The following is a 12,935-nucleotide window of genomic DNA, read 5'->3' on the forward strand; positions in this document are numbered from 1 at the left end:
GAACTGACTCACTTCACTAACTCAGCTCCTTTTTATGCTCTTTAGAGGTGTGAACTCAAAGGTTGACCTTTTCTTTTAAAATTTTGATTTCCAGATTCTCTCTTTCCTCCACACACTTAGAAGGCAAACACATGGGAAAGCAAACAAAACATATTTCTAAGTTAGCCACATCACAAAACAAAGCAAAAAAAAAAAAAGTGAAGTAAGGAAATACTTCAATTTTCACTCATTTCTCTCTGGAGATGGATAGCATTTTTTCATCAGTTTTTTGGAATTGTATCATTTTACTGATCAGGGCAACCAACTCTTTAATAGTTTATCATGATTAACAACATTGCTATTACTGTATGGTGATCTCTTCTTTGCATCAGTTCATGTAAGTCTTGCCATTTTGTTTTTAAACCATATTCCTTATTTCATACAGCACAGTAGTATTCCATCACAATTATATGCTACAACTTGTTCAGCCATTTCCCAATTGTTGAACATCCCCTCAATTTCCAGTTTTTTTGCCATCACAGCTTACAAGTTGCTGTTATTCATGTGAAATTATGCAAAACATAATTCCATTTTAATCATGTTGTGAAAGAAAACATAGGACACCTTCTCAAGATACACACACACACACACAAAATGTAAAAAAAATTATACTGGGTTCTGCATGCAGAATCCATCAGATCTCTGGAGATGGATAGCATTTTTCATCATGAGTCCTTTGGAATTTTGTCTTGGAGCATTTTATTGTTGAGAATAGCCAAGTCATTAACAGTTGATTATCATACGATATTATCCTTATTGTATACAATGTTCTCCTGGTTCTGCTCACCTGACTTTGTATTAGTTCATGTATATCTTTCTAGCTTTTTCTGAAAGTATCCTGATATTTCTTGTAGCACAATTATATTTCATCATAGTCATATACAGGTTGTTTAGCTATGCTTCAATTTATAATTCTTTACCACTACAAAAAAGCTGCTTGGATATTTTTATACACATAGGTCCACGCCCCCCTTCTGGATGATCTCCCCCCTGTAAGGAGGGGTAAGTGGAGGCAACTAGACATAGCTTGAAGAATTTTTCCAGATAGATACTTTTTTCAACATTCATTTTTGCAAGATTTTGAGTTCCAAATTTTTCTCCTTCCCTCCTTTACCTCCCCCTTCCCCAAGACAGCAAGCAATCTGATATAGATTATATATGTACAATCATTTTAAACATTTCCATTTTAGTCATGTTGTAAAAGAATGAGAACAAAAGAAGGAAACCACAAGAAAGAAAAACCAAAGAAACAAACAAAAAAGTGAAAATGTTATGCTTTGATTTGCATTCAGTCACCATAGTTCTTGGAGGTTATTTTTAAGGATAAAGCAATTTTATTTTGAAGGCAATTAACAGGTGGATAGTGGAAATTTACATCTATATATTTAAATATATCTGGAGTGGGGATGATTGGAGTTACCCATTCTCCTGGGAATAAGACACGGTAGGGTATGGATTAGATATACATATAGAGAGGTTGGCTTCCTCAAGGAGAAGGACCATTCATTGTCAGAGACTGGGAGAAAGGAAAAGAAGGAAGCTCATAATGAATGCCCTCATTTTTTTCTTGGTAAAATAAGACAAGAAGTTCTTAGCAAAGAGAGAGAGAACGGAACTGTGGGAGACTTGAAGGAAGCTTCGTGGGTATAGCTTCTTTTGCTACAGAAAATCAAGGGAGACTGAGAAAGAAACCTGAAATTTTAGTGATAACCTATCCTATCCAGTGGTTATTTTAAGCTCATTTCAAGGGATTCCTCACTCATGACACTTAATCTCCCATTTCTTTTCTCTTCCTAGAATGCATTCTTTTTTCACCTTGGCCTAAGAATGCTTTTTAACAAAAGTTTTTGTTTTCAAAACATATGCATGGGTAATTTTTCCAACACTGACCCTTGCAAATTCCTATCTTCTCCCCCCCAAACTGGCAGGTAGTCCAATACATGTTAAATATTTAACAAAAGTTTTAAAAGAATAATTCAATCATGTTGATATACATAATTTTAATAAGAGTCAGAGGAGTTTGGGGGATCCTTTATTTTAAAGATACTGTTTGTTTTATTTTATCTTGGACTTTTCTCATTTCTAATTGCCTGTTAGATTCTAGGCATTGTGCTAAGTTTTAAAGAGAAACAAGTTTCTCTTCTTTAGTAGTTCACAGTCTTAATAATAAGTTTTTGTTTTGTTTTTATTGATAGGGATTTGTGATTTAAAGTGTAGCTACCACTTACAAAAAGAACCCTTTCTTAATAGTTGAAAGTGTTGAATAAACACTTTTTTGACACTAGGGAGCTCTTTTATTCCTTCACTCCCCAATGAAAGAATTATCCTATTATATAGTAATCATTAAAACAACCACTATTTAGAACACTTTTAAGCCCTGTCCCAGTTGACTTTTTTTTTTTTAAGTATTCTTTCCCACCCTTCCTTTGCATCAGTTTCCCCTATTCTGGCTTTCAAAGTTCATTCATGTAGTTGTATCAGTATTGCTCTGCTTACTTGTGTCTTTTCAACTTCCTCTCTGCTTTGATGTATATTTTTCAAATGTTTCTATTCCCCCTAATTCTTTTCCCCAAAAGAAAAGCCTTCCTTTGTAACAATTTACATGTTGTGTCTGAAAATATCTGAATCTGAACTCACAAGTCTACATCTTTTCTGCTAAAAGGTCAAAACATGGTTCATCATTGTTCTAAAGTTGTGATTGGTTATTGCATTGGTCAGAGTTCTTAAGTCTTTCACTGTTATTTTCCTTTATAATACTCTAGTTATTGTTTAAATATCCTTAATCTGTCCCTTTTACATGTCTTCAGTTTTACCTGAATTGTGTACCTTTGGTCATATGTTAGAGTAGTGTTCCATTAAATTTAAATACTACGTTTAGCCTGTCCCCATCATGTTGTTTAGTTTTATCCTGATGGGCACTGACTTTGTTTTCAGTTACATTCCCTTTCTTAGTGTAATTTCAATTTGCTTTGCTCAGTGGTTAGGTGGATCAGATCACAAGTTTTGTTGATGGTGATTCCTGTCTTTCTGTAGCTCTAATGATTTGGTAAAATCATATTTTGTAATCATTTCTTCCTTTTTTGGATGTTCATGAATTTTCTTTTTAATTGAGAATTTTAGAATTTTGCTGGGATGAAGTCAAGCTCTCACTAGCTTATAATGGACAGATTCTTCTCTCTCTCTCATTCCCCTATCTTTTCCCTTCCCTCTCCCTTTCTCCTTCCTCTCTCCCTCTCAAGTCCAAGGATTAGTCTCCTTTGCAGAGAAAAACAGCAAAATAAGATTTGAGTGTCTTATTATTTAACCATCATCCCATTTGTCTCCATTGGTCTTATCTCTTTATTTGAATATAGTTTTTATTAATGCTTTAAACAATATTGCTCTTACTTCACAGTGACAGCTTCCCTTTCCCTCAGACAGATCTTTAACTTTTTTTTTAACATAAATTTTATTATTATAGCTTTTTATTTATAAGATATATGCATGGGTAATTTTTCAGCATTGACAGTTGCAAAGCTTTTGTTCCAATTTTTCCCCTCCTTCCCCTCACCCCTTCCCCCAAATGGCAGGTTGACCGATTCACGTTAAATATGTTAAAAGTATAAGTTAAATACAATATATGTATACATATCCATATAGTTATTTTGTTGTCCAAAAAGAATCAGAATTTGAAATAGTATACCATTAGCCTGTGAAGGAAATAAAAAATGCAGACGGACAAAAATAGAGGAATTGGGAATCCTATGTAGTGGTTCATGGTCATCTCTGAGTTCTTTCGCTGAGTGTAGCTGGTTCAATTCATTACTGCTCTATTGGAACTCAGTAGCTTCATCTCATTGCTGGAGATGGTCACATCCATCAGAATTGATCATCATATAGTATTGTTGTTGAAGTATATAATGCAGATTCTTAACTTGTAACAAAGAAGAATAAGCAAAATAAACTAACGCAGCCATGTTTCTCCCAATTGCTAGGACTCTACCAGGAAATTATATATTTTTTTGTATTTGGTTTTTATAGAATGTAAGTTTCTTGAGAACAGAAACTGGCTCATTTTGGCCTTTGTATTTAATTTCTAGCAGAATATTAGGCAAATGGTAAGCCCTTATAAATTTTTGTTCAATTGAGCTGAATGGTGGACAGTGCATAGTTATTTCTCTCTTAAAAATAAGAAGGAAGGGGTGAAAATCAGTCATGGGATCATCATTTTTTTTTTTAAGAACTAGACGGGATCTTAGGACTCCTTAGGACATGTTCTTATTTTATTAAGGAAAAGAAAGTATGGAGATTTGATTTGTCAAAAGTCTTAGAGGTAATGAGTGATGAATATGGAATTTGAACCCATGACTTTTGATTCCAACTTTAGTGATCTTTATGGCATATTGTGCTATCTTACAGTCAAGATTGGTTATGACAGTGATCAGAGTTCTTCTGTCTTTCAGTATCCTGCATACTTATATAAAGCACAATTACTTTGCTGTATTATTCACTTCTTTTTGAGAATCTCATTTTAATTAGTAATTACTAATGATATTAGTACTAAATAGTAATAATATTATACTGGCTGTTTTTAATTTGATCCCACTCTCATCTGATAGTACAGTCATGTTTATTATATATATTAGGTAGTCATGATTACATGTAGTATTACCATATAAGTCAATTCTATCTCTGGGGAAGCTTAACAGTTCCTTACCAATAAAATTGTTTCTTTGGAAAGAGATATCATCCCTTAAGATCATAGGACAATCCTGTTGATTCCCTTTCTGTGTATGTATCATTAGTGAGACTTAATCCAGATTTTTTTCTAATATTTTTACTATTTGATTCTTAATAGGATTGGGAAAAAGTGGAAAGCCCCATGTTAGGATCCCTAAGATATGTGGGGAGATGGAATAGAATGGAATATTGTACAAATGTGAGGATGGCTGGCACTTTTGAGAATATACTTTGTAAAAGTTTTGAAACTGGTGATATATTTGGGAAAGCAATCTAATTCTAATTCATTAGTAAGTAGGTTATGGGAGGAGGATATTGGGGTAGAAAACTGGAATTTTGGATTCTGTTTGTTACCCTCAGCCTTTAGCGTAATACTTTTCTGAATTGTAGTTGCTAAAAAGCAGCTCACATTCTGCAAATCGGGAAAGATGCCAAAAATAGCAATAGTCAGTGTTGAAAGGATTGTATATTGCACATTCTTTGTTAGTGGATCTGTGAATTGATATAATGGAATGAATTATTACAAAAAGAAAGTGACCAAAAATGTGCATATCCTTTGACTGGGCTTATATCCCATGGAAGTAATTGCTAAGAATTAAAGTACCTATTTTACTCCAAAATATTTATAGCATGCATATTTTGTTTTTTTCCAATTACATGAAAAAACCATTTTTAAAAATACTCATTTAAAAAAAAACAATTAGTTCAACTTTCCCCCCCCTTCTCTCTCCTCTCCCTGTTCCCTACATTGATGAGCAATTTAATATAGATTATATGTGTGCAGTCATGTAAAACATTCCACATTAGTTATGTTGTGAAAGAAGAAACAGACCAAAAGGGCAAAAAAGCATGAAAAAAGTTAGTATGCTTTGATCTGCATCCAGACTCTATCACTTTGTCTGGATGTGGGTAGCACTTTCCTGGGTAGCATTTTCCATCTTGAGCTCTTGGGAATTGTATTGAATCATTGTATTACTAAGAAAAGCTTAATCGTTCATAGCTGATAATCATACATTGTTGCTTTAATTGTGTATAGTGTTCTTCTGCTTCTGCTCATTTCACTTTGCATCAGTTCAAATAAGTCCTTTTTGTGATAGTAAAGAATTGGGATCAATAGGTACTCATTGATTGGGGAGTAGCTATAAACAAATTGTAATAAATGAAATGATAAATGTGATGAGTGCAGAGAAGTTTGGGAAAATTTACTCTACCGAGCAAGGAAAATAGTCTTACACAGTGACAGGAACAATGTGTATAGAAAGAACATTTACACACAAATTCCAATCAAAAGTAAGTATATAAAGATTCTAAAGCCTAAGCACAATTTGAATGAAGAGATAGCAGAGCAGCCTCCCAAACCCAATCACTTAGTGGATTGAGAAATCCACAAGTATTACACATTACATTCCATATGTTTTTGAACTGTTATAATATATTGATCATTTAAACTGATTTTTCCCTCTTGTTTCTTTAAATTTTTAGGGTTGTAAAAATATTATTTGTTAATATGGTATGGCTCTCTCTGAAAAAGGTAGAGGAGAGGTGTTGGCAAAAATAAGGAAAAAATTATTTTAAAATTATGGTTTTTCCTTAAAAAGAAGTGCTTACTCATTAAGAATTGATAATAATTATCTGGGTTTTTTTTTGTTTTGTTTTTTTTTTTTTAAAGAAGGTACTAGATGTGGACATGCACACAAATATGCATACACTTCTTATGGACACACATATATATATATATATACAAAGAAATTTTTGTCTTCTGGTTATTTAATAAAATTCTAAATCCTTTAAGTGTGATATAATAGGATTGCTTTCTTCTGTGCAGTGTAAAGATATTTTCACTTTATTTTAACAAAGTCAACCTGAAAAGTGAACATGGGACAAAAAAATAACTCCTTCCTTATCAGCAGAGTAAACATAAAATTGAATCAAAAATGGATCCAGTGGAAAATTGTGTGTGTGTGTTTATTTTTGCTTCACAAAATTTATTTATTTTTTTACTTTTAATTTTTAAAATTGTTTTTAGGTCATTTTAAATGTTATACCAAAAAAAAAAAAAAAAAAAAAACCCCTCCATTCCACAGTTTTCTATAGAAAGTGAGCTAAGTTCTTCAGAATTGGATGAAGACTCAATTGGATATACTTATATGCTAAATGATGTAACAGTGTAAAAGATGTACAGATTCTTAATTTTAATTTTTAAAATTGTTTTTAGGTAATTTTAAAAGTTCTACAGAAAAAAATCCTCCACTCAGTCCTCAGTCTTCTGTAGATAGTGAGCTAAGTGCTTCAGAATTGGATGAAGACTCAATTGGATCGAATTATAAGCTAAATGATGTAACAGATGTGCAGATTCTAGCTCGGATGCAAGAAGAAAGTAAGTATTTCCTTTTTGAAACTTTAGGATTTATTTTAGTTTCATAATTTTTTAGGGAATATTAAATTTAGATTAAGAACACCATGAGAAATGACATGTAGAGACAGTTTTAAAATTAACTTTCATAAACCTAGTATTTTTGGACTGTTTTTATGATCCATGTTTTTGGAATGAAGGATGAATGGGGTGGGACATTGTTATGAGGGAGATTTGGAGTCGTATTCTAGTTTTTAGGAATCCACATAATATGTCTTAACCTTCAGTGAAATTTAAATGGTCTTATCTTAGATTCTCTTCAGATTATAAAAAGTCCATTATTAATTGGCCTATTACTTTATTATTACAGGTAACCTGGGTAGAAATAATTAGGAGAGAGAGCAATCTTAGACATTTACTGGCTATTTGATGTTGTACAAGTCACTCAATTTCTCTCAGACTCATTTTTCTTATATGTAAAAGCAACTTCCTCAAAATTGTTGTAAGCATTAGTGAATTAACATGTAGAGTGTTAGCCTTTAAGTACTATATAAATGGTAGCTATTTTTACTTTAGGGTGGATTTATCCATTTTATTTTTTAAGAATCCAGGTTTTGTCTGCATTCCAAACTCATGTGAGTTAACCAGAAGTAGAGATTCACAGTACTTCAGAGCTACCAAGAAGCAGCATTTATTGTTTGTTTGATCTTGTTCAGATTCAAATTTTGCTTTAAAAAAAAAAAAAAAAAGTAACAAAAACAAAACAACTCTTCCTGAACCATCCATCACCACAAGATAAATGCCAGTCTAGTAATACTTGGAAGATAAAGAAGAAAGAATATATAGGTAGTACTAACTTGAAAGGGACAGTTTACTTTCCCATTTTCTTTTCTTCTCTACTTGATAGTCATTAAAAAAAAACAACTGGAAAAGATCTTAAAACATCTATTTTTACTAATTTTATAGATAAGAAACAGGATAGAAATTTAAGTGACTTGACCTAAGATCATGTAGCTATCTATTAACAGTGCCAGGCCTAGAAAATGTTTCTTGATCTGGTGTCTTTTTTTTTTAAACATCAAGTTACGAGATTTGTTACCAAAACCAGAATTGTATTTTTGTTGACTATTGGCTATTGTGCTCTGTTTGATGTAGTGTACTATGGTTATGTCTCAAAGTTTAAGAACCATGATTTGAATATTATTTCTCTTAGGTTCTTTTCATTTATTAATTGCTAACAAATTCAAAAGCTTAATCTGTTTTAATAGACCTGAGAGGAAGATGAGAAATTAGTCTTAGCCAGACTTAAATTAAGCAAAATATGTTTCTCTTAACTTTACTATAGCCCTCCTCCAGCCTCTTCTTTCCCCAATGATTTCTTCATTCACTAAGGAAGGAGACTTAAACACTCAGACAGACTTAATGACTGTTCAGAAAACCGTGAGCACGTTTCTGTGAATGTTTGATTCCTTCCATCTAAGTTCCCTTTGCCAAAGGACATGCATCAACCCTTCCTATAATCCATTGTTGCTTTTTCATTTGGTAGGATTCTTACTTATGATCTTTTCATAAATTCTTCATTGGGAATCTACCTAGTGTTTTAGATAAACCTTCACTTTAAGGTGATGGGAGGAAAAATGTTGACATATACCTCAATACGTGCTTTAAATGGAAAAAGCTCAGGTGTTTAAATGGAGTGTTTATTCTTTGAGTTTCTCCTTGCCCAGCATAATAAGGGAGTTCTCCATCAATGTTTTTTTGATATATTCTTATTCCAAACTGAGGCTACTACCTCAGAGTTTAATTTATGATCCTACCTAGAATATTTCTTTCTTTAAAAAAAAAAAAAAAAAAAAAAGATCTTTAATGTTGGCATTTAGTTTTATGGTTAGTTATGCTAGGCATTTTTTGTGACATAAATTAAGTAGAAAATAACACTTTCATTGTTGCCAGGTCTCCGGCAAGAATACGCAGCCACTACATCTCGGCGCAGTTCTGGTTCATCATGTAATTCTACAAGACGGGGTACATTTAGTGATCAGGAACTTGATGCTCAAAGTTTAGATGATGAAGATGACAATATGCATCATGCAGTATACCCTGCTGTTAACAGGTTTTCCCCATCACCACGCAACTCACCACGGCCTTCACCTAAACAGTCACCCAGAAATTCTCCTCGTTCTCGATCTCCTGCTCGGGGCATGGAATACAGTAGAGTGTCCCCACAACCTATGATAAGCCGCTTACAGCAACCTCGTCTTTCTCTTCAAGGCCATCCTACAGATTTACAAACAAATAATGTTAAAAATGAAGGTAACGTTTAAATTTCCTTAACTAACACCTCTGAAACATTTTTTGCTATGGTAGTGTTAAGCTTTTGACAGTTTTCCCCCTTTGCTTTTGAAGAATGATATAATCAGGGAAAATGCAGTAAACAAATGTAAATGTAAAACAAAAATAAGTTAAAGTCATTTGAAATGGAAAAAAAGATTTCCTTTGCTACAGAGCTCTCCTCTGTTACATGCATTCTAAGTATAAAAACATGAATTTTCAGATATGTTGATATTGTTCTTTCTACAGCATAGAGAATATTTTCTTTTTTAATTTGTCGATGCAGAAAAACTAAGACGTAGTCTTCCAAACCTGTCCCGGACCTCTAATACTCAAGTTGACTCTGTGAAAAGCAGTCGAAGTGACTCAAATTTTCAAGTGCCAAATGGAGGAATACCTCGAATTCAATCTCAAGCATCAGCCAGTAAGTATGGCAGTTCTAGAAAGATAAGTATTTATCAGATAACTGAAATTATATACACTAATTGGTTTATGTTAAATTTGAGAAAAAGTCAAACTTACAGAAGATGTTTTGATTCAATATGTTTACTTATGAGTAATGAAGAGAATAATGTATTTAATAAGTTTAAAGTTTATAGTTTGCTTAGGAATGCCTTTAAAAGGCATTATTTTGGTTGGAAAAAAAGCAAATATTAGCTGGTTGCTAATCAATGGATTTTCACCAAGGAGTTAGAAATCACACTATAGAAAAAAGACCTTTGTTCCTTAGTAATCTTCTAGTTGAGAATTATTTGGCCCATTGTAATGAGCCATGGAGCCAGTTAAGGAATCTTAATTTCAGAAAGGGACCTCAGATCATGGTATTAGGCCTTTTTATGTTTACAGAGGCTTTGATCTAATAATTGTCAAAGTTATTATTACGCATTCCATTTATTTTTCTTATACCTGGTTTTCAAGGAGTTTCAATTTTAAATCTAAGCTCTGATACTGGAGTGTGATTTTCTTTTTTAAAAAACAGAAATTTAAATTATTTTCATTCTCCTTGTGTTTTAATCTGTCATTCTTTAGGAAAGTCTAATATTCTTGTATTTGTTTTTTGTTTGGAAAAGATATTGATGCTAAATTCAGATTGCAAGATAAGGAAGGGCATGGATTTTCTAATTATTGAAGGAAGGTTATTATATGCAAACAATTTCAAATATAGGTTTTGGTACCTAATAAAAGTGGAAATAGATAATTTCCAAAGTTAATGAATTTTTCTCCTTTACTAGAACTCTTTGGATAGACTTAATGGCTACTTTATCCAGGTGTATCATAGAATGGATTTTTCTGTGGCATTTTTGAGGTTCCTTGCTGTTTTGAGATTCTGTGAGCCATAGGCATAACACAAATCTTTTTCTAGTATTTTTAAAACATCTACCTAAGTTCATAGGACCCCCCAAATTCAAATATTTCTATTGAATTCAGTTAAATCTATGAAATAAAATAAACTAGGGACTCTGTTGTTTTGCATGATACTGTAATACAGACCATAGGAAATACTGAAATCAATATTTAAAAAAATAATGTTGACAGAAAAGAGGATGCACTAATATATAAGTTTTTAAATTAAGGATGAGAATTTTCATTTATGTATCTATGGTTATAGATATGGCTCTGAATGTAATTTTAGATTTATGTATTTTTGATAGGTTTATTAAAACTTAATTTGTTATTGATCATATGTTTTAAATCATTATCATACAGGAATTGAAAAATACAAAAGATTAGTAAAGATTATGCTATGTCAATACTTAATTTACTTACGTTTTAAGCAGTCATAATGAAGCTCTTATTTCTTTACTCAATAAATATCTATTGAATGACTAAATGTAAGGCAATATGCTAAACTGAAGTCAAAATTAGGTTATTTCATAAGTGGCTTTATTTGTTTTTTGAAAGAATTTAAAAGTTGAGTTATTCACCCATGTATATCTGGGAGTTCACACTTCAATAAAAATGGAATTAACTTTAAAATTAACATTTTGGTGCTGATTTTAGGACAGATAAGAGCCCATCATCAGGGATTGAATACTGGCCTAAATGGACCACTTCAATGACATAAAATTGTTCTGATTTTTAAAAAAATTTGGCCTTTTGAGTGAATTTTTTTCATCATCCTGGTGATCTTCATGCTTCCTATAGGTGAAAAAAGGTTAATGACAAGAAAGTATGCAGTTTAGAGATTAAAAGATTTAAAATTACAGGAGTATAGAAGCTTCATATGATACCAAATACTGGCCAAATAAAGTAATTTATAACTATCTGTAGTGGCATACTTTACCATAATTTCCTATGATCTAGATGTATAGAAAAAGTTTTTCTAGAGAAAATACAAGGGACACAATTTTAATTTTAGGGAAATATTTTTTTCTTTAATTTCATTTTCACGTTATAAAGGCAAAGGGTAGAACTGAACTGGCCTGTTCATTGTTTCTGTTTTTAGTGGCCCTAGTTGATGTACTTTTCTTTGAGTTTATTGTGCATCTTTATGCTAAAATAGAAACAAGCTCAGGGACTTTTTTTAGAAAGGAATCAAATTGAGGAGGAAACATGTCTGCATAATAAGAAATCTAGTGCTAAAAGTAAACTTTATTACTAGAAAAGTAATTGATGCTTTATAAAAATTTAATTTGGTTAAAGTGTTCATATTCCTAGTTTGGTTAATGTTAAAGGAAAAAATCAATTTTTCCTCCCAGAATTTCAGATTTTTGTCATGTCTGAGATATTTTACATACATATTCTTTGTATAATTTTATTATCAATGTACTGTTTGATATGGATTTTCCTATTTTGATGTTATATGATTTAAATGTTATTACATTCAACAAAGTTTGCTGATTTACATTATTTCATCAAATGCTAATTTTTTTTTCTTTTGCATAATTTGCTGTAATCACTAGCGTGATAGATGCTGCTTTTCTTTTCCTTTATTTTTATTTTTGGCTATTAAGTGGTAAAGCTTTGGCTCTTATCTTCTGGGCTGCATGAGCCTGACTTTGCAAGGATGCTGTCATTTCTATCTAAGGAACCACTTCTTTGCCTTGTTACTATGCTGTGCCATTCCACTAATTTTATATGCTCTTTTTGTGGCTGCAGAATTGTGGATGCTGGCATTCAAATCTGAGTGAAGTAAATACTTAATTTGTTAAAACTTTTTGTTTTTTGAAAGTATAACTGGAAAAAGTAAATAGCTTTTAGAAAGTAAAATAGGTTAGAGGAACATGAAATATTATAGTCTGGTATATGTATAAATTTTCCATACTTCTTCCAATTCAAGAAAGGTATCTTTGAGAAAGGGTAGTAAATCAGTGTCTTGCTCCATAATTAATATCTAAGAACATTGGATCTCCTTATTTAAGAGAGAAATAGGCAAATATGTTTATAAAATTCCCCATCCCACATAGGTAGATGTCCTGACAAACACTCTGTAACACCCCTTGTGGTGGACATTGTATTGGAGTAACTAACATTGTGGGGCCAAACTATCAAA

At 32.0% G+C, this 12,935-nt stretch overlaps 1 protein-coding gene across 2 annotated transcripts in view; it reads left to right on the forward strand.

Moving 5' to 3' along the window:
• SLAIN2 (SLAIN motif family member 2) overlaps window positions 1–12,935 on the forward strand; it is a 48,417-nt gene that overhangs the window by 17,445 nt on the left and 18,037 nt on the right. For both annotated transcript variants that reach the window (XM_031942994.1, XM_023506000.2), the window contains exons 4-6: window positions 6,974–7,135; window positions 9,065–9,424; window positions 9,729–9,866. In XM_031942994.1, coding sequence (XP_031798854.1) covers window positions 6,974–7,135; window positions 9,065–9,424; window positions 9,729–9,866 — 660 coding nt within the window. The remainder of the gene's footprint in view (window positions 1–6,973; window positions 7,136–9,064; window positions 9,425–9,728; window positions 9,867–12,935) is intronic.

Source organism: Sarcophilus harrisii, chromosome 6 (assembly GCF_902635505.1).
Source record: "Sarcophilus harrisii chromosome 6, mSarHar1.11, whole genome shotgun sequence".
In the NCBI taxonomy this organism is placed as follows: domain Eukaryota; kingdom Metazoa; phylum Chordata; class Mammalia; order Dasyuromorphia; family Dasyuridae; genus Sarcophilus; species Sarcophilus harrisii.